The sequence below is a fragment of the Prionailurus viverrinus genome, chromosome E1 (genome assembly GCF_022837055.1).
Source record: "Prionailurus viverrinus isolate Anna chromosome E1, UM_Priviv_1.0, whole genome shotgun sequence".
Lineage (NCBI taxonomy): Eukaryota > Metazoa > Chordata > Mammalia > Carnivora > Felidae > Prionailurus > Prionailurus viverrinus.
In genome coordinates this window covers 36,827,359-36,848,565 of record NC_062574.1, presented here as the reverse complement: position 1 = coordinate 36,848,565, position 21,207 = coordinate 36,827,359, and the positions used below count along the sequence as shown (strand labels likewise).

The following is a 21,207-nucleotide window of genomic DNA, read 5'->3' as shown; positions in this document are numbered from 1 at the left end:
TCCATATTCCCTGTCACCTTCACCGTCACCACCATCGTCATGACTAACATTTACGGAGTCTTCTAGACATTGCATTAAGTACTTTGCAGGTTTTATCTATATTGATTTCAGAGAAAGAAGTGACCCTAGAGAATTATTTAGTTCAACTTCCCATTTAACATGGGAAGACACTAACATTCAGTAGGGTTAAATTATTTGTTAGCAATTTAGTGGCAGAACAGGGACCAGGCCTCAGCACAAAGAAAAGCTACACTACAGATGAGGCATATTGGCTAGATTCACCAGGGGAAAAGGGAATCACCCCCGCCCGCCATAGATACTGCTAAATGATTTTTCTAAGACCATCTCTAGCAGTGGCAAACTCTTACCTGTCAGTGAGTCCCTTTCCTCATACCCTCGCCAGAACTGGATATTATCAATCTTGCTAATTTTTGCCTGTCCAATGAGTGAAAATAATACTGTATTTTTTTAATTTGTATTTTCATGACTATTGGTGAGGTCAGACATCTTTTATGTTACTGGGCAATTATATTGCTCTTTTATGAATTATCTATTTGTGTACTTAACTTTTTCTACTCTCAGTATGTTTTATAAATGTGTGAGGGCTTTTTCTACCATTGGGGTACTAGCTCTTTGTCTTGCAATCATTCTCTGCTAACTCATCATTTGATTTCTGACTTTGTTAATTTTTCTCTTAAATGTTCCCGTATAAAAAAATTAATGTTTATTTATTTTTGAGAGGGGGGGGGAGAGAGAGAGAGAGAGAGAGAGAGAGAGAGAGAGAGAGCGAGCATGAGTTGGGGAGGGGCAGAGAGAGAGAGAGACACATACAGAATCTGAAACAAGCTCCAGGCTCTGAGCTGTCAGCACAGAGCCCAACGCAGGGCTTGAACTCCAGAACAGCGAGATCATGACCTAGGCTGAAGTTGGGGGCTTAACCAACTGAGCTACCCCGGTGTCCCCAACATGTTTCCTTATAAATGAGGTATAAAATTTCACTTTTCTTTCAGTGACTTACTTGTATGGCATTGAAGGCATGGCTAAGTTTTACAAGTAGTATCCCTAACATATATTTTTTTTAATTTATTTATTTATTGAGACTGAGAGATAGAGATAGAGACAGATAGAGGGAGAATGCACATATGACCAGGGGAGGGGCAGAGAGAGAGAATCTCAAGGAGGCTCTGTACTGTCAGCACAGAGCCCAACTTGGGGCTTGATCCCATGAACTGTGAGATCATGACCTGAGACCATTTCAAGAGTCGGATGCTCAGGGTGCCTGGATGGCTCAGTTGGTTGAGTGTCCAACTTTGCCTCAGGTTATAATCTCGTGGTCCATGAGTTTGAGACCCACATCGTGCTTGCTGCTGTTTCGGATCCTCTGTCCTCTTCTCTGTTTGCCCCTCCCCTGCTCATGCTTTCTCTCTAAAAAAATAAAGAAAACATTAAAAAAAAGGTAAAGAGTTGGATGTTCAACCTACTGACCCACCCAGGTGCCCCTGCAACATAGCTTTAAAAAAATTTTTATTAATGTTTATTTATTTTTGAGAGAGAGAGAGAGACAGAGTGTGAGCAGGTGAGGGGCAGACAGAGAGGGAGACACAGAATTGAAGCAGGCTCCAGGCTCTGAGCTGTCAGCACAGAGCCCGACGCGGGGCTCAAACCCATGAACTGTGAGATGATGACCTAAGCTGAAGTCGGACACTTAACCGAGTGAGCCACCCAGGCGCCCCACAACATGGCTTTTTAAAAAGCATTTTTGGAGATAGTATTTCCTAATGAGTCAGGATGAAGTTTTTCTATTTACATTTACTTCATTAAATATGAAAAAGGAAGGCTACTTTCAGTAGTTCTGATAGAAGGATTCAATATTTCTTTGAAGGGCATAATGACACCCGTAATACTCACCATCAGTTGACACATCAGTCATTATTTCCTCAAGTTCCTCATCATTGAGTCTAATTCCCATGTTTTCCACAAGGGATTTCACTTTTTTGAGTTTGACCCTTGGTCCTTAGGAAAGAAGGGCACGAAATAAGATCATAAATACTGATGCTTAAGAGTGAAAAATGCTAATCATGGTCATGCATCATAAATTCCAACTGGAGGATAAAGCATAAGGGCACAAAGAAACCATTAACATATATATCTCCCTAGATTTAGATATTTCTGTTGAAAGTAGGAAAAGAGGTTAGAGAGGGAGAGAGCCAAAGCATAAGAGACTCTTAAAAACTGAGAACAAAGTGAGGGCTGATAGGGGAGTGGGAGGGAGTGGAGGGTGGGTGAGGGGTATTGAGGAGGGCACCTTTTGGGATGAGCACTGGATGTTGTATGGAAACCAATTTGACAATAAATTTCACATTAAAAAAGAAAGTAGGAAAATTGAGAAAGATAACCATTGAGACCCAGGTGGACAGTAAACAGTATTTACCTTTATGGGGACAGATGAGATTGATGGAGGTAGGAGGACTCTCACTTTTCAAAAAAATTGGGATATAATTGACACATTATATCACTTTCAGGTGTACAACATAATGATTTAGTATTTGTATCTATCGCAATGTGATCACCACAATAAGTCTTGTTAATATCCATCACCATGAAAAGTTGCGAATTCTTTTTCTTGTGGTGAGAACTTTTAAAATCTATCTCTTAGCAATTTTCTTTTAAAAAAAATTTTAAATGTTTTTATTTTTGAGACAGAGACAGAGCATGAGCAGGGGAGGGGCAGAGAGAGAGGGAGACATAGAAGCCAAAGCAGGCTCTAGGCTCTGAGCTGTCAGCACAGAGCCCGACACGGGGCTGGAACTCACGGACTGTGAGATCATGACCTGAGCCAAAGTCAGACACTTAACTGACTGAGCCACACAGAAGCCCCTATCTCTTAGCAATTTTCAAAGATGCAATATGGTATTGTAACTATAGTCACAATGCTGCATATTATATCCCCATGACTTGACTTAGCAATTCTTTGCAGAATTTTTAAAAATGTTTATTTATTCTGAGAGAGGCACAGGCAAGGGAGGGGCAAAAAGAAAGAGGGAGAGAGAGAATCTCAAGCAGGCTCCATGCTGTCAGCACAGAGCCCGATACGGGGCTTGATCTCACCAACTGGAACTGTGAGATCACGACCTAAGCCGAGATCAAGAGTCAGATGCTTAACTGCCTAAGCTACCCAGGTACCCCTTAGCTTACAATTCTTTTCTCAGTGTTCTAAGTGGTAGAATTGGATAGTTTTCTTGTAGTATTTGATGTTTTGAAAATAATTTCTGATCAAAAACTTAAAAAATTATTGCTTATAAGAGAATAGTATAAAGGGTAGAGATAGGATATTTTCCTTAACACCTGTCCAGTGGACTCTGCTTCAGTTTCCCATGAGAGGTGAACAGAGGGGAATAAGTGAGTCCACTCATGGTTGAAAATAGCAACCAGTCTGTACAGTTCTAGCCGGAATACAGTGTTAGAATTTCTATCCTGAAATGTCAATGCACCCAAGAAAAAATGGGAAGTTATGAGTCTAAAACAATGGATCAAAAAATTGGCAAGAAGCAAAGTTGGAACATTTAAAGGCAAATGCTAAGCACGAGGAATTTATTTTTATTTGTGCTTTCACCATGATTCTCACTTACCATTGAGTGCTTTCACACCTTTTAGCAATCTCTTCTTATATACTCTTCCATCAGCTGTAAGACAAGACACGATTAAGAATATAGGTTAAATGAAGGGAAGATTAACAAATAGAGCACAAAGACAATCCAACATCCATAATCTCAGGGGGGAAAATGCTTCAGAACTGTTGAGGATTTTATTTTATTTTGCCCTCAAGTAAGAATGAAACCAAAGATAAAGCTCTCACTGATGTAAATCTACCTATTGGTTGAATTAAAAACAGTCTTTATCTCCCTATTTCTCCCATTTTCCTTCTTACTCTTACTCCTCTGATTTTCCTCATTTCCTTGGTCAGGATTTAGGTGAAGCAGTGATCCCAGGGTGACAGGATAATGTAGCCTTGATGATGGAGACTAGTGAGAGATGTTGCCAATTTTCAATATTAAAATGTAAGTGACAAGAACAGGATTTCTTCTTTTGTAACACCATGTTTTCTAGATGGGGTTTTACTAGACATAGGCATATATGATTTCAGCACTTTTCATACACAAGCCCATAAATCCAAGTTTCAGAGATGTGCTAAATGCTCACCACGAATGTTCAGAGATGTGCTAAATGCTCACCATGAATGGGCAGAGTTTTCAACAGCTCCTTATTCTCCTCATCAGTCAGTACTAGTCCCATTTGCCTCAGCACATTGTTCAGATTACCCACATTAACCTTCTCTCCTTTGGAAAGATGAGAATTGTTCATGCATAAGATTTTTTTTTTTAATTAAAAAAAATTTTTTTACATTTATTTATTTTTGAGAGACAGAGAGAGACAGAGCACAAGTGGGGGAGGGGCAGAGAGAGAGGGAGACACAGAATCCGAAGCAGGATCCAGGCTCTGAGCCATCAGCAAAGAGCCTGATGCGGGGCTTGAACTCATGAACTGTGAGATCGTGACCTGAGCTGAAGTCGGATGCTCAACTGACTGAGCCACCCAGGCGCCCCGTTCATGCATAAGAATGTTAGGAATGGGCAAATGATTTCAAATTATAGAGAAGATTGCATATTTGGCATAAGTTTAATTAGAATAGCAAATTGACAATGAAACTTGTTAATCTATGTAGGTTTAGAGTACATGTGGGCAAATGGATTATGTTCAGAAATAGAATTTATACTTTCAATTCAAGCAAAAGAAAAGTAGATATATCCCAGATATAAGTCAAATGCCATTATGTTTCCTGAATTATGGGGTCTTTTGACACATATTTCCTGGCTGTCCTACAAAAGCTTCACCTGGAGACTGAACAGCCTTCACCTATATTTCGGTGGTTTAAACAATGGTGAAGTGGAAAACACTCTTGGTCCAAACTCCATATAATGTAGGTCTATACAGGAAAAATCCCAAATCAAACAGTAAGATTATAAAGCAAACATTTAACCATTAAATTTGTAGGATGGGGGCGGGTCAACTTCGCATGTCAGTAATAGCCTGAAGAGAAAACTAGTGTTTTTTTTGTTTTTTTTTAAAATTTTTTTTCAACGTTTTTTATTTATTTTTGGGACAGAGAGAGACAGAGCATGAACAGGGGAGGGGCAGAGAGAGAGAGGGAGACACAGAATCGGAAACAGGCTCCAGGCTCTGAGCCATCAGCCCAGAGCCTGACGTGGGGCTCAAACTCACCGACCGCGAGATCGTGACCTGGCTGAAGTCGGACGCTTAACCGACTGCGCCACCCAGGCGCCCCAAAACTAGTGTTTTAAAAGCATCTTTTTTTCCCCTGTAAATCATTAAGGTCTTAGTTAATAATGAATTCCCTTTTTACCACTACTTCTTACCTATAAAAGCTTTTGCGTCGTCCATCACCACATTCAAATCCACCATTTTATTCTCTGTAAGAAGAGGCAATTCAGGCACAGAGACCAAATCTTAGACTTAGAAAAATGATATGAAAAATTTAAGTCGTAATATAAAAGGTTCAAATTCAGCTGTTTTTCATAATTTTCCTCAGTAACTTTTTAAAGTCAAAATAAGCAAGAACAAAGAGAAAGATCAAAATGTTAAAGTGAACATCCTCTAATTAATACTACTTGGTAAAAAGTATCCAATGACCCTTAACCCAGAGATTAAGAAGGTTTAATAATACAGTTGATTCTTTTTTTTTTTAATTTTTTTTAACCTTTATTTATTTTTGAGACAGAGACAGACAGAGCATGAACAGGGGAGGGGCAGAGAGAGAGGGAGACACAGAATCGGAAACAGGCTCCAGGCTCTGAGCCATCAGCACAGAGCCTGACGCAGGGCTTGAACTCACGAACCGCGAGATCATGACCTGAGCCGAAGTCGGACGCTTAACCGACTGAGCCACCCAGGCTCCCATACAGTTGATTCTTGAACAACGTGGGGGGTAGGGGTGCTGACCCCCTTACAAAGTTGAAAATCCATGTGTAACTTCTGACTCCTCAAAAATTACTAACAGCCTATGGTTGACCACAAGCCTTACCGATAACATAAAATATCAATTAACGCATATTTTGTATGTTCTGTGTATTTACTGTATCCTTACAATAAAGAAAGCTGGAGAAAAGAAAATGTTACTAAAGAAATCATAAGGAAAAGACATTTACAGTGCTGTACTGCAGTGACAGAATTTAAAAAAACGTGCACATAAGTGGATCCACACAGTCAAACCCCTGTTGTTCAAGGATCAACTGTAACCCCTTCTAACAGGACTCTCCCTTCCTTTAGACCCAATAAGGAAGCATATTTCAATAGACAAGATGGAATTTGAGGCCTAGATGTCATTTATTTACATGAGCAGTTGACTGTTAAACCCTGACAGAATGCTATCTTCCCACTCTCGAAATTTTGCTTATAGTCCCCACCTCCAACCCTCAGGACAGTGAACTGTTTGACAGCAGAGATCATGCCTTAATTTTCTTTGTCCTACCAGGTATAAATTGTTCACTCTCTAGTTCAGTGTTTTGCATCTAGTTTTGTGCTAGCTAAATGAATGAATTCCAGTGGTATAGTAGTCATAATGTTGGATTAGAAAAAATTATTCTTTCCTTTTTTTTTTTCTTTTTGAATGGCCTCAAAATACTCATTGGTAATATTCCCTTTTCTGGTAGGAAACATTTTAAGGGTGCCTAGCTAATATATGGGGACAATGTCACAATTAAATGATTTATAGTGATATTTTTCATGATAAGAAGAGGCTCCAGACAAAATAATGGATAATTACTCAGGGAGAGGGATTCATTCATTCATTCATTCATTCATTCATTCATTCATTCATAGAGCATGCAGGGGAAGGGGAACGAGAGGGGGAAAGAGAGAGAATACCAAGCAGACTCTGCACTGTGAGATCACGACCTGAGCTAAAATCAAGAGTCGGACGCTTAACCGACTAAGCCACTCAGGTGCCCCGGAAATTTTAAACTACAAGGTGGGCTCAAACTGTTTTCTTCATTAAGGCCAACTACAGGTAGGGGCAGCAAAGATGTTTGCTGGTGACAGTGGCCTTAGCCACACCTGCCAATCATTAGTTGAGAATAGGAACCCTGAAGTAGGGAAGAAGAATAATTTGTTTATTTTGGTGTGGCATGTGCTCGTTGTGCTGAAAGATGTGCTGTCTGGCTCTCTTACAACTTGTTTTTCATCAGGCTTTTAATGGGAAGCCACTGGCTCTATGTTGGAATCCAAGAGCCCTCTAATTCAGGACCTTTTAGCCTGGCGCTTACCCCTTAGCCAACTCTTTCTAATGAATTCTACTATTTTTGCCTCCATGACATTTTTACCCAGCTAAATTGGTCTTATTCAGTCATTAATGAAACTGTCTTATTTAAAAAAAGACATACATGGGGGGCGCCTGGGGGGCGCAGTCGGTTAAGCGTCCGACTTCAGCCAGGTCACGATCTCGCGGTCCGTGAGTTCGAGCCCCGCGTCAGGCTCTGGGCTGATGGCTCAGAGCCTGGAGCCTGTTTCCGATTCTGTGTCTCCCTCTCTCTCTGCCCCTCCCCCGTTCATGCTCTGTCTCTCTCTGTCCCAAAAATAAATAAACGTTGAAAAAAAATTTTAAAATAAAAAAATAAAAAAGACATACATGGAAAGGAAGGAAGATGTATGAAAGAAATAAGGAAAAATGGTAACACCTGTTAGCTCTAGCCAGCAGATACACAAGTATTTGTTACAGTGTTTTCTGCTTTGATAGATGTTTGAAATCTTTCAGAAGTTTTTCAAAGAGATTAAAAAATAGGTTTGCCTTCAGAAGCCCTCATATAGAAGCTCTAAGATTTGCTCCGAAGTACAGTGGTATCTGAAATACTTACTATCAGTCGGCAGGTGTTTCAGTAAGTCCTGATGGTCCTCTTTCTCAAGCTGAATTCCCATGTTCTTTATAAGGGGGTCCAGGTTACTGATACTGACTTTCTTTCCCTGGGAAAGAAGAGGATGTAAATAATAGAAGTAAGTCCAAGAAGTGGAAGATGCTAGCTTTGAATGTGTATCCACCCTCGGTGGAGAGTGAAACACTGGCCATTTAAATGAACCCAGATAGTCAGTGTTGGAGGTGAGAAGAGAAAATGCTCCCTCAGCACTGTGTTGTAACTTTTCATTGAAATAATCATGGAGGTGCCTGGGTGGCTCAGTCGGTTGAGTGTCCGACTTCGGCTCAAGTCACGATCTCACGGTTTGTGAGTTCAAGCCCCACGTTGGGCTCTGTGCTGATAGCTCAGAGCCTGGAGCCTGCTTCGGATTCTGTGTCTCCCTCTTTCTCTGCCTCTCCCCCACTCAGGCTCTGTTTCTCTCTGTCCCTCAAAAGTGAATAAACATTAAAAAATTTTTAAAAAGAAATAATCATGGATGAAGAAGAATTAGATAAGCCTGATGAATTGTGATAATCAGCGTAAATGAAATCAGAATGTCAAACTTGCTGCATATTATTAAGAATAACTTGAGGTAGTTATACCTAAAGAAGAGTGGTAGGTTATGAGCATAAGTTCAGTGTCATTAAACTAGTGGAATAATGGAATAACATGATTCTAATCAGAAATTTAAAAAGGCAGGGGTGCCTGGTGGCTCAGTTGGTTAAGCATCCGACTCTTGATCTCGGCTCGGGTCATGATCTCATGGTCCGTGGAACTGAGCCCCGTGGCAAGCTCTTTGTTGATAGTGTGGAGCCTGCTTGGGATTCTCTCTCTCCTTTTCTCTCTGCCCCTCTCCAGCTCCCACTCTCCCTCTTTCTCAAAATAAATAAATAAACTTTAAAAAAAGAAAAAAAAGCAAATGCAAAGCCTAATAGATTTTAGCTCCTGTTCTCATGATTCTTACCTTTGAGAAGTTTCACACTATTCAGTAATCTTTTCTTGTACACCTTTCCATCTCCTGTGAGACAAGGTAAAGTTTAAGTCAAAAGAAAAAGGATAAGGAATTCTATAATTTTATAAAACATTTGATATGATTCATCTAGCAATTTATTTATCTCACCCTCGAAGAATAATAAAAGGAATGCCCTCAATGTGGTCAGTCTATTCCATCACTGGAACCTATGGCAGTAGCTGATGCAGGCTAAAAATACACCCGTATAGTTGCCTCTTTCTTCTTCTTTTTTTTTTTTTTCTTGAACTGCACTTTGATGCTCTGCCTTTCTCCCTTTTCCTTGCTCGTGCCCTAGGCCCATAAGGTATTCCTCTAAGTCTATGTTTAGCCTGAATGATAGACCTATAAAGGGATTTTATTAAAAATAATTATCAATCCAAGCGGTGGTATAAAACAATATTTAAATAAATGTTCTCTAGACAGTTTCCATAAATGGAGAGGAAATTCAACAGGGCCGGAGAACACGGGACATCTGCTAGCCCCACCCATCTCCACAGGTGCTGTCTGTCCCAAAGGGCCCCTTCCTGTGGCAGGAGTGTCTCCAGTGTTGACAGACTCCACAATGCCTGGCATGTATATGCAGTTATCTCCATGACAGCCCATTTTCTCTCTGCATCTTTGTCCTGCTGTCTCAGAGCCAATGTCCCAATTCTCATAATTGGCTCCTTGAGAGAAATCTAGGGGAATGCTAGACACAGGAAGTGGCCACAGTCTTAGGTGTATGTGGGGAGAATACAGATGGGCATCGGGCATTTGCTGCCCATGGTGCTGCTTCTGCCATCAAGGGGTACCAGCCCCCTCGGTGATGTGTAGGCTCGCTCTTGCTTAGGGGACAAGTGGTGACGGGAGTGTGTATGTGGGAAGAAGGTCTACGTGGAGGTCCATGAGACTGGGCAGGAGACACAGGTGGGGCACAGGCTGGTCTCTAGGGTCTCTAGTGGTGAGCATATGCAGGTGTCCAAGAGGTGGTTTTTGAGGGACTAATTGGACGACTGACCAATCGGATTCGAATACTGACAGTCCCAGCACATGGTTCTGGAGGGCACCCTGCTCTCAGGTGTTTATCTTTTAGTTGCTGGATTATGGGGTGTTGGGGAGGCACATTCAGGGGAGCTACAGAGAAGTCAGCTGTGTGGCATTTAAAATATTTACTTGGAGGGTGGGGCGCCCGTGTGCATCAGGCTCTGTGCTGACACCATAGAACCTGCCTGGGATTCTCTCTCTCTCTCTCTCTCTCTCTCTGCTCCTCCTCTCTCTCTCTCTCTCTCTCTCTCTCTCTCTCAAAATAAATAAATAAATTTTAAAAAGTTAAAAAACTATTTAGCAGGGGCCCATTGACTTGTAAATTTTTCACTTAAAAATTAATCACTTCCAAACTGAAACACAGATGAGAATGGGGTTTCTGTCTGGACTGCATGTTCCTTAAGGGGTTTCTTAGGGCATCAGACAGTTCTCCCCCAGAAGCCCACAGTGCCACATTTCCCTGAGCACCACGGTGGCATGTTATATACTCACCAGAGAGTGGCAGAGTTTTTGACAGCATCAACTGCTCTGTTTCAGTGATCTCAATTCCCATGTTTCCCAGTACATTTTTTAAGTCATTGGCTTCCGCCTTTTCTCCTTTGAATAGATGGGAATCGTTTCAGGTGAAAACATTAAGAAATCGAATTATTCTGAATTATGGCGAACATAATCTAGTGCAGCATTATTTCCAACTGCAGGATGAAGTTGAAACACACAAGCTGACTCCAGTCACTAGAGTTATGGTAAAATCCAACACCTGAAAAGTTTCTTTACTCAAAATGAGAAGACAACTCTTCTCTTCTGTGTGGGGGTGAATATAGCATTGAGTAACATGGGGGCAGTGTGATGGTATATAGAATGTGCATAGTTATACTGGTAATAGCTCTGATAGTGCTTCATGACTTGGACTATGGGGCTGACTGTTCTTAGTGACCATATTTCCTGATGCAAAAACTTCACCTTGAGATTTACTGGGTTCACCTGGATTTTGATTCTTTAAACACTGGAGAAATAAACACTGGTCAAAATATCGAACAAGTTAATACTTCTTTTTGAGAGTGGCCACACTTTTCCTAAATCTCTAATAATCTAAGTTATTGGCAATAAGATGAAAATCATCAATAAATAAGTAAAAGAACAAAGCAAACTTACTAATGGTGGATGGAGGGGGCAAAGTACTGCTTTAAAAAGGTACTTCTCTACAAGGCATCAAGATCTCAACTTTATGATGTCTTCTACAAGTTCTCACTCACCTGTAAAGGCACTGGCTGCTTCCATCAACACAGCCAACTCCACCTTTTCATCTTCTGTAGGAAAATTCAGAATGTAGAATCAGATGAAGATAATGAGACTTGAAAAGTTATATACAGTTCTTTTTTTTTAAGATTTAAAAAAAATTTTAAGTAAACTCTACACCCAGTGGGGGGCTTGAACTCACAACCCCAGGCTCAAGAGTTGCAGGCTCTACCAACTGAGCCAGCCAGGGGCCCCTATATAAAATTCTTAAATGAAGACTTGGTGTATGGAATCCCAATAATTTTTCATGTTTTATTCTAAAAATTTTATATTTTCTTTTAAAAAATATTTTATTTAAAAATTTTATTTTTTAAATGTTTATTTATTTTCTGAGAGAAAGAGAGAGAGATAGAGGGGCAGAGAGAGAGGGAGACAGAGAATCCCAAGCAGGCTCTTCACTGTCAGCCTGATATGGGGCTCGAACTCACGAACTGTGAGCTGAGATCAAGAGCTGGATGCTTAGCCTACTGAGCCACCCAGGTGCCCCTAAAGATTTTATTTTTTCGGTAGTGCTGCTATGAACATTGAGGTGCACGTGCCCCTTCGAACCAGCATTTTTGTATCCTTTGGATAAGTACCTAGTAGTGCAATTGCTGGGTCATAGGGTAGTTCTATTTTTAATTTTTTAAGAAACCTCCATACTGTTTTCCAGAGTGGCTACATCAGTTTGCATTCCCACCAACAGTGCAGTAGGGTTCCCCTTTCTCCACATCCTCACCAAAGATGTGGTATATATATACAAATGGAATCCTACTCAGTGATGAAAAAGAATGAAATCTTGCCATTTGCAACAACATGGATGGAACTAGAGGGTATTATGCTCAGCTGAATAAGTCAGTCAGAGAAAGACATATCATATGATTTCACTCATGTGGAATTTGATAAACACAACAGATGAACATAGAAGAAGGGAAGGAAACTTAAGATAAAAACAGAGAGGGAGGCAAACCATAAGAGACTCTTAAATACAGAGAACAAACTGAGAGTTGCTGGAGGGGAAGTGGGTGGGGAGATGGGTTAAATGGGTGATGGGCATTAGGGAGGGCACTTTTTGGGGTTAGCACTGGGCATCATGTAAGAGATGAATCACCGGGTTCTACTTCTGAATCCAAGACTACATTGTATGTTAACTAACTTGAACTTAAATTTAAAAAAAATATTTCATTTTTAAGTAATCTCTATACCCAACGTGGGGCTTTGAACTCACAACCCTGAGATCAAGAGTCATATGCTCTACTGACTGAGCCAGCCAGGCACCCCTTATTATATTTCAATCTACAGGAACATATAATAAAGGAAAGAAGTTTGAGCTTTAAGTATATAACCATTCAATTAATAAAACTTCTTAATTATTTCATAAGCTGTTAAAAATCTTTGGAATCTTATGGTGAATGGGATGTTTTGTTTGTTTGAAGTCAGCTCCACCCCAGGCAGTTTTCCTTCTTTCAGACCTAGTTCTCTTGCACTAAGTAGAAGCCTGAGACAGGTTAGAGCAACAGTTCTCAAAGTGTGGTCCAAGGACCTTTGGAGTCACCCAATACCCTTTGCATTTTACACTTGTGACATTTGCACTGATGGTGCAAAAGTAGTAGTGGGTAAAATTGCTGACATCTTTGCATGAATTGAGGCAACAAACAGCACTAGCCATCATTGTGTTCATCACTGTACATGCTTGTAGTAAATGGATGTCAGTTTCACTTAAGTGTTCTTGATGGTTCAGCAAAAGGTGTTAGTTTTATTAAATCTGAACCCTTGAGAACACATCTTTTTAATATTCTGTATAGTGAAATGAGAAGTTTGTAGAAAGCATGTCAGTTGCATACTAAAATAGAATGATTGCTTACAGAAAAGGTAAGAACTGGTGTGATTGAGTCTCAAGAAAACCAGCTGCCTTTTTTTTAATGTTTATTTATTTTTGAGACAGAGTGTAAAAGCAGGGGAGAGTTAGAGAGAGAGGGAGACACAGAATCTGACGCAGCCTCCAGTCTCTGAGCAGTCAGCACAGAGCCTGATATGGGGCTCGAACTCACAGACTGTGAGATCATGACCTGAGACCAACCAACTGAGCCACTCAAGCACCCCCAAACTAGCTGCTTTTTCATGGATCACCATTTTTGCTTGAGAAAATGGACAAAATTTACTTTGGTACTTGGGAAGCATCTACTTGTAAAGTAACAGAGTAAACCTGTTATTTTAAGAAAACAATTGACAGTAGATGTTTTAATGGTAGAGTTCAAATTTTCAAACACAAGTTTGAATTTAGGAAACCTTGTATTTACACAATGACTTGATAGATTCCCAATACTGAGCACTCTTCTGATTAGATTGGTGACAATATTAACAAATATCATTTTTTTTATATTGAATAATGAAATGTGCCAGTATTTGGAAGATCTGTATAACTCAGTGAACCACTATTTTCCAAATGACCAAAACGTGATGTTACAAATATCCATGCATGGGTAACAGATTAAAGTGTAAGACAGACCAACAGATTTTTAATATAACCAAGTCTGAAAAGTTCATTTATATGATTTCTTATCCTATATTGTAACTAAACTTTAAGAAGCTACCACTTGTTGAGTTTTGGGATAATATCAAAGAAGAATATCCACAATTATCTGAAGAGGCTATTGAAATACTCCTTCCTTTGCCAACTACATACATCTATGTGAGGCCAGATTGTCTTTATATACTCCAACTGAAACAACATATCCCAATAGATTTAATGCAGAAGCAGATAGGAGAAACCAGACAGATGTAAAACTGACATATAAATATGTAAAACAGTACCCCTCTTCTCACTAAATTTTTTGTTTTATTTTGGAAAAATACATTTTTCTTTTTTTTATTAAAAATTTTTTTTTATGTTTTATTTACTTTTGAGAGAGAGAGAGGCGGAGTATGAGCGGGGGAGGGACAGAGAGAGAGGGAGACACAGAATCCGAAGTAGGCTCCAGGTTCTGAGCTGTCAGCACAGAGCCCAACGTGGGGCTTAAACCCACCAACTGTGAGATCATGACCTGAGCTGAAGTCGGATGCTTAACCGACTGAGCCACCCAGGTGCCCCAGAAAAATACATTTTTCAAAAAATGTTTTTTATTTAACATGTAATAGATTTATTATTTTTAAAGTGAATTAATGCATATTATTAAAATGTGCTCTAATTTCTCATACAATTAACATTAATAGGTAGATATAATCAAAATCAGAAAAGCTCTTTATGTTTTATTTATTTATTTTTTAAACTTTATTTATTTATTTATCTTTTCAATATATGAAATTTATTGTCAAATTGGTTTCCATACAACACCCAGTGCTCATCCCAAAAGGTGCCCTCCTCAACACCCATCACCCACCCTCCCCTCCCTCCCACCCCCCATCAACCCTCAGTTTGTTCTCAGTTTTTAAGAGTCTCTTATGCTTTGGCTCTCTCCCACTCTAACCTCTTTTTTTTTTTTTCCTTCCCCTCCCCCATGGGTTTCTGTTAAGTTTCTCAGGATCCACATAAGAGTGAAACCATATGGTATCTGTCTTTCTCTGTATGGCTTATTTCACTTAGCATCACACTCTCCAGTTCCATCCACGTTGCTACAAAAGGCCATATTTCATTCTTTCTTGTTGCCACGTAGTATTCCATTGTGTATATAAACCACAATTTCTTTATCCATTTGTTGGTGGTCCATGTTGATGGACATTTAGGCTCTTTCCATAATTTGGCTATTGTTGAGAGTGCTGCTATAAACATTGGGGTACAGGTGCCCCTATGCATCAGTACTCCTGTATCCCTTGGGTAAATTACTAGCAGTGCTATTGCTGGGTCATAGGGTAGGTCTATTTTTAATTTTCTGAGGAACCTCCACACTGCTTTCCAGAGCGGCTGCACCAATCTGCATTCCCACCAACAGTGCAAGAGGGTTCCCGTTTCTCCACATCCTCGCCAGCATCTATAGTCTCCTGATTTGTTCATTTTGGCCACTCTGACTGGCGTGAGGTGATACCTGAGTGTGGTTTTGATTTGTATTTCCCTGATAAGGAGCGACGTTGAACATCTTTTCATGTGCCTGTTGGCCATCCGGTTGTCTTCTTTAGAGAAGTGTCTATTCATGTTTTCTGCCCATTTCTTCACTGGGTTATTTGTTTTTCGGGTGTGGAGTTTGGTGAAGCTCTTTATGTTTTAAAAAGTTTTTATTTTACTTCCAGTTAGTAAACACACAGTGCTATGTTAGTTTCAAGTACAATATAGTAGTTCAACACTTCCATATATTACCCTGTGCTTATCACAAGTGCCCTCCTTAATCCTCATCACTTACTTAGCCCGTTTCCTTGTCCACCTCCCCTCTGGTTAACCATCAGTTTGTCCTCTGTAACTTAGAGTCTGTTTCTTGCTTTGTCTCCTTCTCTCTTATTTTTTTCCCCTTTGCTTGTTTGTTTTGTTTCTTAAATTCCACATATGAGTAAAATCATATGATATTTGTCTTTCTGTAGCTGACTTATTTCACTTAGCATTATACGCTCTAGTTCCATCCATGTCATTGCAAGTGGCAAGATTTCATTCCTTTTCTAAAGGCTGAATAATATTCCACTGTATGTTTATATATACCACATCTTTTTTATTTATTCATCTATCAGCGGACATTTAAGCTGCTTCCATATCTTGGCTATTGTAAATAATACTGCAATAAACATTGGGGAGCATGTATCCATTTGAATTAGTGTTCTTGTATTCTTTGGGTAAATAGCCAGTAGCACAATTAAAAGAATGTATTTAAAACTCAGGACCTTAGGGAGGGGCCAAGATGGCAGAACTGCATGGAAGTTCTCGGCTTCTCTTGTCCCTGAAATGCACCTAGATCAGCACCAAACCATTTTGCACACCTAGAAAATTGCTCTGAGATCAACACAACAATTTGTACAACTTGAGCCACAGAACTCAGCAGGTATGAGGCACAGAGAGGTGAACTGGGGGAGAGAGAAGCCACGGAGGGTAGGGAGCTGTTTTTGCAGAGGGAGGACGGAGAAAGGGGAGAGTGCAGGAAAAGCACTCCCTACAAAAGTAGCTAGAGAGAAACTGTGGAAACACCCGTAAGTGACTGAGCAAGAAAGGGAGAAAGGAGAAGGAGAGGGTTTCAATACCATTAGGACTCCATAAACAGGGGAGAGCAGAGTCAGAAATTCCGCAGCTCAATAACTGGCGGTGCTCTGGTGGGAAGGGTGAATCCCCAAGAGCAGGCAGCGAGGTCCAAGGGGTCTGAGAGCCACAAGGGGAGAAGCGGTTCCCCTGCTAGAAAGACATTTGGTAGAGGCCATGCAGCCTCCTCACAGGGAAAGGTCCCAGTGGACCCTGGAGAACAGCCACATTTGCTGCTATTGGAACAAAGATGCTAGGGTATGATCACACAACCTTTTTCTGGAACAAGCAGGCACCTGGCCATAATCTGTGAACCTCTGCAATAGTGCAACCCCACAAACATTCCGGGGGGCAAGTCAGGACCCTGCTATTGCCTGGCAAGACCCTCCCCCAGAGGGTCGGAGCAGGTCCAAGCTGCAGGGCTCTCAGAAGTGAGGGGTTTGGAAACAGCCCCATATGAGATTTAATTCAGGAGGGAGGTGCCACCTGGCAGGCTGACACTTGGACACAGAGAGTGTAGAAGTGGGGAGCGGATGGAAGCTGGAGATAAAGGAGGGGTGCTTGATCGCTGCTTGGTGACAGCGCAGAGTTCTGGTAAGAGAGACTGGGAAGCTGAGTGACCCCATTTTCACCTTTTCAACGCATGCCCGCACCCCAAACCAAGCCACCTCAGTAAGCTAAGCAGCACCGCCTAGTGGAGAAGGCAGCTACTGCACCAAGCCCCATCCACTGCGCCAACTAAGCTGAGGCCCTAGAAGACCACCACAATTCTCTCTGCCTGCTTAGTGTATGGACCATAAAGTGCTTCACAGTTAGACTTCAAGGGGAAACTGGATGTAATTTCAGTCAGATTTCATTCTGCTCACTGGTCCATCTATTGATGCTTTTTTTCTCTCTTTTTTCCTTTTATTTTCTTTTCTTATTCTTGGATACAGAAAGAGAAAACATTTATTTTTATTTTCTGTTTTTAATGAAAAATTTTTACTTAAAAAATTTTTTTTGGTAAATTCTTAAAATTCTATTTTACTTCATTTCATTCTATTTTATCGTATACATTTAAAAATTATATTTTCTTTTTTTTTCTTTTCTTTCCCTTTTTTCTTTAGTCTATCAAGCTTCTTTCAACAACCAGATCAAAATACACCTAGGATCTAACTTCCTTTGTTTGATTTTTTGTGTCATTTTTAATTTTTTAATTAAAAAAATTATTTATTTCTAATTTAGTTTTATTTTTTTTAATTTACATCCAAGTTAGTTATCATATAGTGCAACAATGATTTCAGGAATAGATTTATTAATGCCCCTTACCCATTTAGCCCATCTCCCCTCCCACAACCCTTCCAGTAATCCTCTGTTTGTTCTCCATTTTTAAAGAGTTTCTTACGTTTGTCCCCCGCCCTGTTTTTATATTATTTTTGCTTCCCTTTCCTTGTGTTCATCTGTTTTGTGTCTTAAGTTCCTCATATGAGTGAAGTCATATGGTTTTTGTCTTTCTCTGACTAATTTCGCTTAGCATAATACCCTCTAGTTCCTTCCATGCTGCAAATGGCAACATTTCATTATTTTTGATTGCCGAGTAATACTCCATTATGTACATATACCACATCTTTACCCATTCATCCATCGATGGACATTTGGGCTCTTTCCATGCTTTGGCTATTGTTGACAGTGCTGTTATAAATGTTGGTGTGCATGTGCCCCTTCGAAACAGCATACCTGTATCCCTGGATAAATACCTAGTAGTACAATTGCTGGGTCATAGGGTAGTTCTATTTTTAATTTTTTAGAAACCTCCATGCTGTTTTCCACAGTGGCTGCACCAGTTTGCATTCCCACCAGCAGTGCAAAAGAGATCCTCTTTCTCCACATTCTTGCCAACATCTGTTGTTGCCTGAGTTGTTAATGTTAGCCATTCTGACAGGTGTGAGGTGGTATCTCATTATGGTTTTGATTTGTATTTCCCAGATGATGAGTGATATTGAGTATTTTTTCATGTGTCGGTTGGCCATTTGTCTTCTTTGGAAAAGTGTCTATTCATGTCTTTTGCCCATTTCTTTACTGGATTACTTGTTTTTTGGGTATTGAGTTTGATAAGTTCTTTATAGATTTTGGATACTAACCCTTTATTTTTTTTAATTTTTTTTTTAAATTTTTTTTTCAATGTTTATTATTTTATTTTTGGGACAGAGAGAGACAGAGCATGAGCGGGGGAGGGGCAGAGAGAGAGGGAGACACAGAATCGGAAACAGGCTCCAGGCTCTGAGCCATCAGCCCAGAGCCCGACGCGGGGCTCGAACTCACGGACCGCGAGATCGTGACCTGGCTGAAGTCGGACGCTTAACCGACTGCGCCACCCAGGCGCCCCTGGATACTAACCCTTTATCTGATATGTCATTTGCAAATATCTTCTTCCATTCTGTCGTTTGCCTTTTAGTTTTGCTGATTGTTTCCTTCATTGTGCAGAAGTTTTTATTTTGATGAGGTCACAATAGTTCATTTTTGCTTTTGTTTCCCTTGCCTCTGGAGACATGTTGAGTAAGAAGTTGCTACGGCCAAGATCAAAGAGGTTTTTGTCTGCTTTCCCCTCGAGGATTTTGATGGCTTTCTGTCTTACATTTAGGTCTTTCATCCATTTTGAGTTTATTTCTGTGTATGGTGCAAGAAAGTGGTCCAGGTTCATTTTTCTGCATGTTGCTGTCCAGTTTTCCCAGCACCACTTGCTGAAGAGACTGTCTTTATTCATTGGATATTCTTTCCTGCTTTGTCAAAGATTAGTTGGCCATATGTTTGTGGGTCCATTTCTGGGTTCTCTATTCTGTTTCATTGATCAGAGTGTCTGTTTTTGTGCCACTATGAAAACATTTTTTTAAATGTTTATTTATTTTTGAGAGAGAGAGACAGAGTGTGAGCAGGGGAGGGGCAGAGAGAGAGGGAGACACAGAACCTGAAGCAGGCTCTGGGGTCTGAGCTGTCAGCACGATGTGGGGCTTGAACCCATGAACCATGAGATCATGACCTGAGCTGAAGTTGGACACTCAACTGACTGAGCCACCCAGGTGTCCAATTCAGTTATGTTCTAAACATTTTTGTCTTCATTCTGCTCCTTTTTCTGTTTCTCCTCCCACTCCTGCCTTTGTGTGTGTGTGTGTGTGTGTGTGTGTGTGTGTGTGTGTGTGGCAATCATATAAGCTATGAACCTCTGCTTCACACTTCTAGTACCTCTCTCCCCTTCACCTACCACATCGTCTGCCCCTTTATCAGTCCTGCCCCTTTATCACCATGTAGTTCCTTAATACTCTTATCATCTGGACCTTGGCAGCAACATCTAAATTGCATCTCTGCCCCTGATTTTTCTCTCCCCAGCATGTTTTTCCTCACTGCTTTCGGAGTAGACTAGTCATTGTCTACTGGAAAAAGGTTTCTGTCCTTCTTCCCTCCCTTTCTTCATCCCTTCTTCCCTCTCTCCCTTTATTTATTTATTTTTAAGTAGGCCCCACACCCAGCATGGGGCTTGAACTCATGACTCTGAGATCAAGAGTTTCATGCACTACCAACTAAGCCAGCCAGGTGCCCCAGGATAAATATATCTTAAATACTCACCAATAACTGGTAGGTGGGTTTGCAGGTCCTGGATTTCTTTTTCTTCATGTCTGAACCCAATACTTTGTAGAACATTTTTTATGTTACCAACGTTGACTCTTCCTCCTTAATAAAAACAAGAAAAAGTAGATAAGGATGTCACACAATGAAAAATGCAGGCCATCAACCCTATCTAGAAATGAAAGCACAAAGAAGCTCTTTATAGCAAGTTGTGTGCGAGTCAGGGACAAAACATGACCCCATAACTAAACTTCTGAGAGAAGTTTATACAAGGGAGAGGAAATGTAAAGGAGGAGGAGTTTGGCAAATGGTAAATTAGGCAAGGACAACAATCAAATCATGTTATTCTAGACAAAGGATTTGAAACTTGCTACAGTAATAAATTACCTTCTTAATATAATTATACATAAGGAAAAACTAGTTAAGGAGGCAGAATAACTGAAAACAATAGTTTTTTTATCAAATCACCATAAAATATGAGGATTTACAGAGAGTCAGTGTATACGTTTCAGATGAGTCAAATAATAAATGAAGAAAGTGAAATCTTAGGAAGACAAGAATAAAGTGTATATAATTTTTTACATGCTGTGTAGATAGTAAATACTTTTGAAATACAAAAAAAAGAAATCACAGGAGGAATGACTGATATAATCAAATTCATAAAATGAAAAATGTCTGTGTGTAAAAATACAACATAATGGACAGAGAGTAGATTGTTGGTTGCTTAAGATTGGGAAGGTTGTGGAGAACGAGCAGTGATGACTAATGGGTATAGTATTTTTGGGGGTGATCAAAATGTTCTAAATTGATTTTGATGATGTTTGAGCAGCTCTGTTAATATACTAAAAACCATTTATACACTTCAAATGGGTGAATTTAAACCATTTATACACTTTAAATGGGTGAATTGCATGGTATATAAATTATATTTCAATAAACTATTATAAAACATATGACATGACAAAGCAAAAAAGTATTTTCTGTAGCTATGACAATTGTGCTAATATCTTTAATTTATAAAGAGGCCATTCAAATTAGGAGGAAAAAGCTTGGATTCTGATAGGATAATGGGCAAAAGACAGGAACAAGTAATTAAAAGACCAAAAGACATAATGACATAAAAATAATTTCAACTTCGTTGATAAAGAAAAATCAAAGCAATGATTAGATTCCATTTCTCA

The 21,207-nt window shown here is 40.0% G+C and overlaps 1 protein-coding gene across 19 annotated transcripts in view; it reads right to left on the bottom strand.

Annotated features, from left to right (window-relative positions):
- EFCAB3 (EF-hand calcium binding domain 3) overlaps positions 1–21,207 on the bottom strand; it is a 477,549-nt gene that overhangs the window by 57,232 nt on the left and 399,110 nt on the right. For 17 of the 19 annotated variants that reach the window (XM_047833629.1, XM_047833634.1, XM_047833633.1 and 14 more), the window contains 9 exons: positions 20,027–20,131; positions 11,253–11,306; positions 10,492–10,596; positions 8,929–8,982; positions 7,929–8,033; positions 5,436–5,489; positions 4,233–4,337; positions 3,630–3,683; positions 1,909–2,013 (listed from right to left, as the gene is read on the bottom strand). In XM_047833629.1, the coding sequence (XP_047689585.1) occupies positions 1,909–2,013; positions 3,630–3,683; positions 4,233–4,337; positions 5,436–5,489; positions 7,929–8,033; positions 8,929–8,982; positions 10,492–10,596; positions 11,253–11,306; positions 20,027–20,131 (741 nt within the window). Of the gene's footprint in view, positions 1–374; positions 436–1,908; positions 2,014–3,629; positions 3,684–4,232; positions 4,338–5,435; positions 5,490–7,928; positions 8,034–8,928; positions 8,983–10,491; positions 10,597–11,252; positions 11,307–20,026; positions 20,132–21,207 lie in introns of those variants that run through there. The other 2 variants (XM_047833650.1, XM_047833641.1) reach the window with 2 other exon arrangements.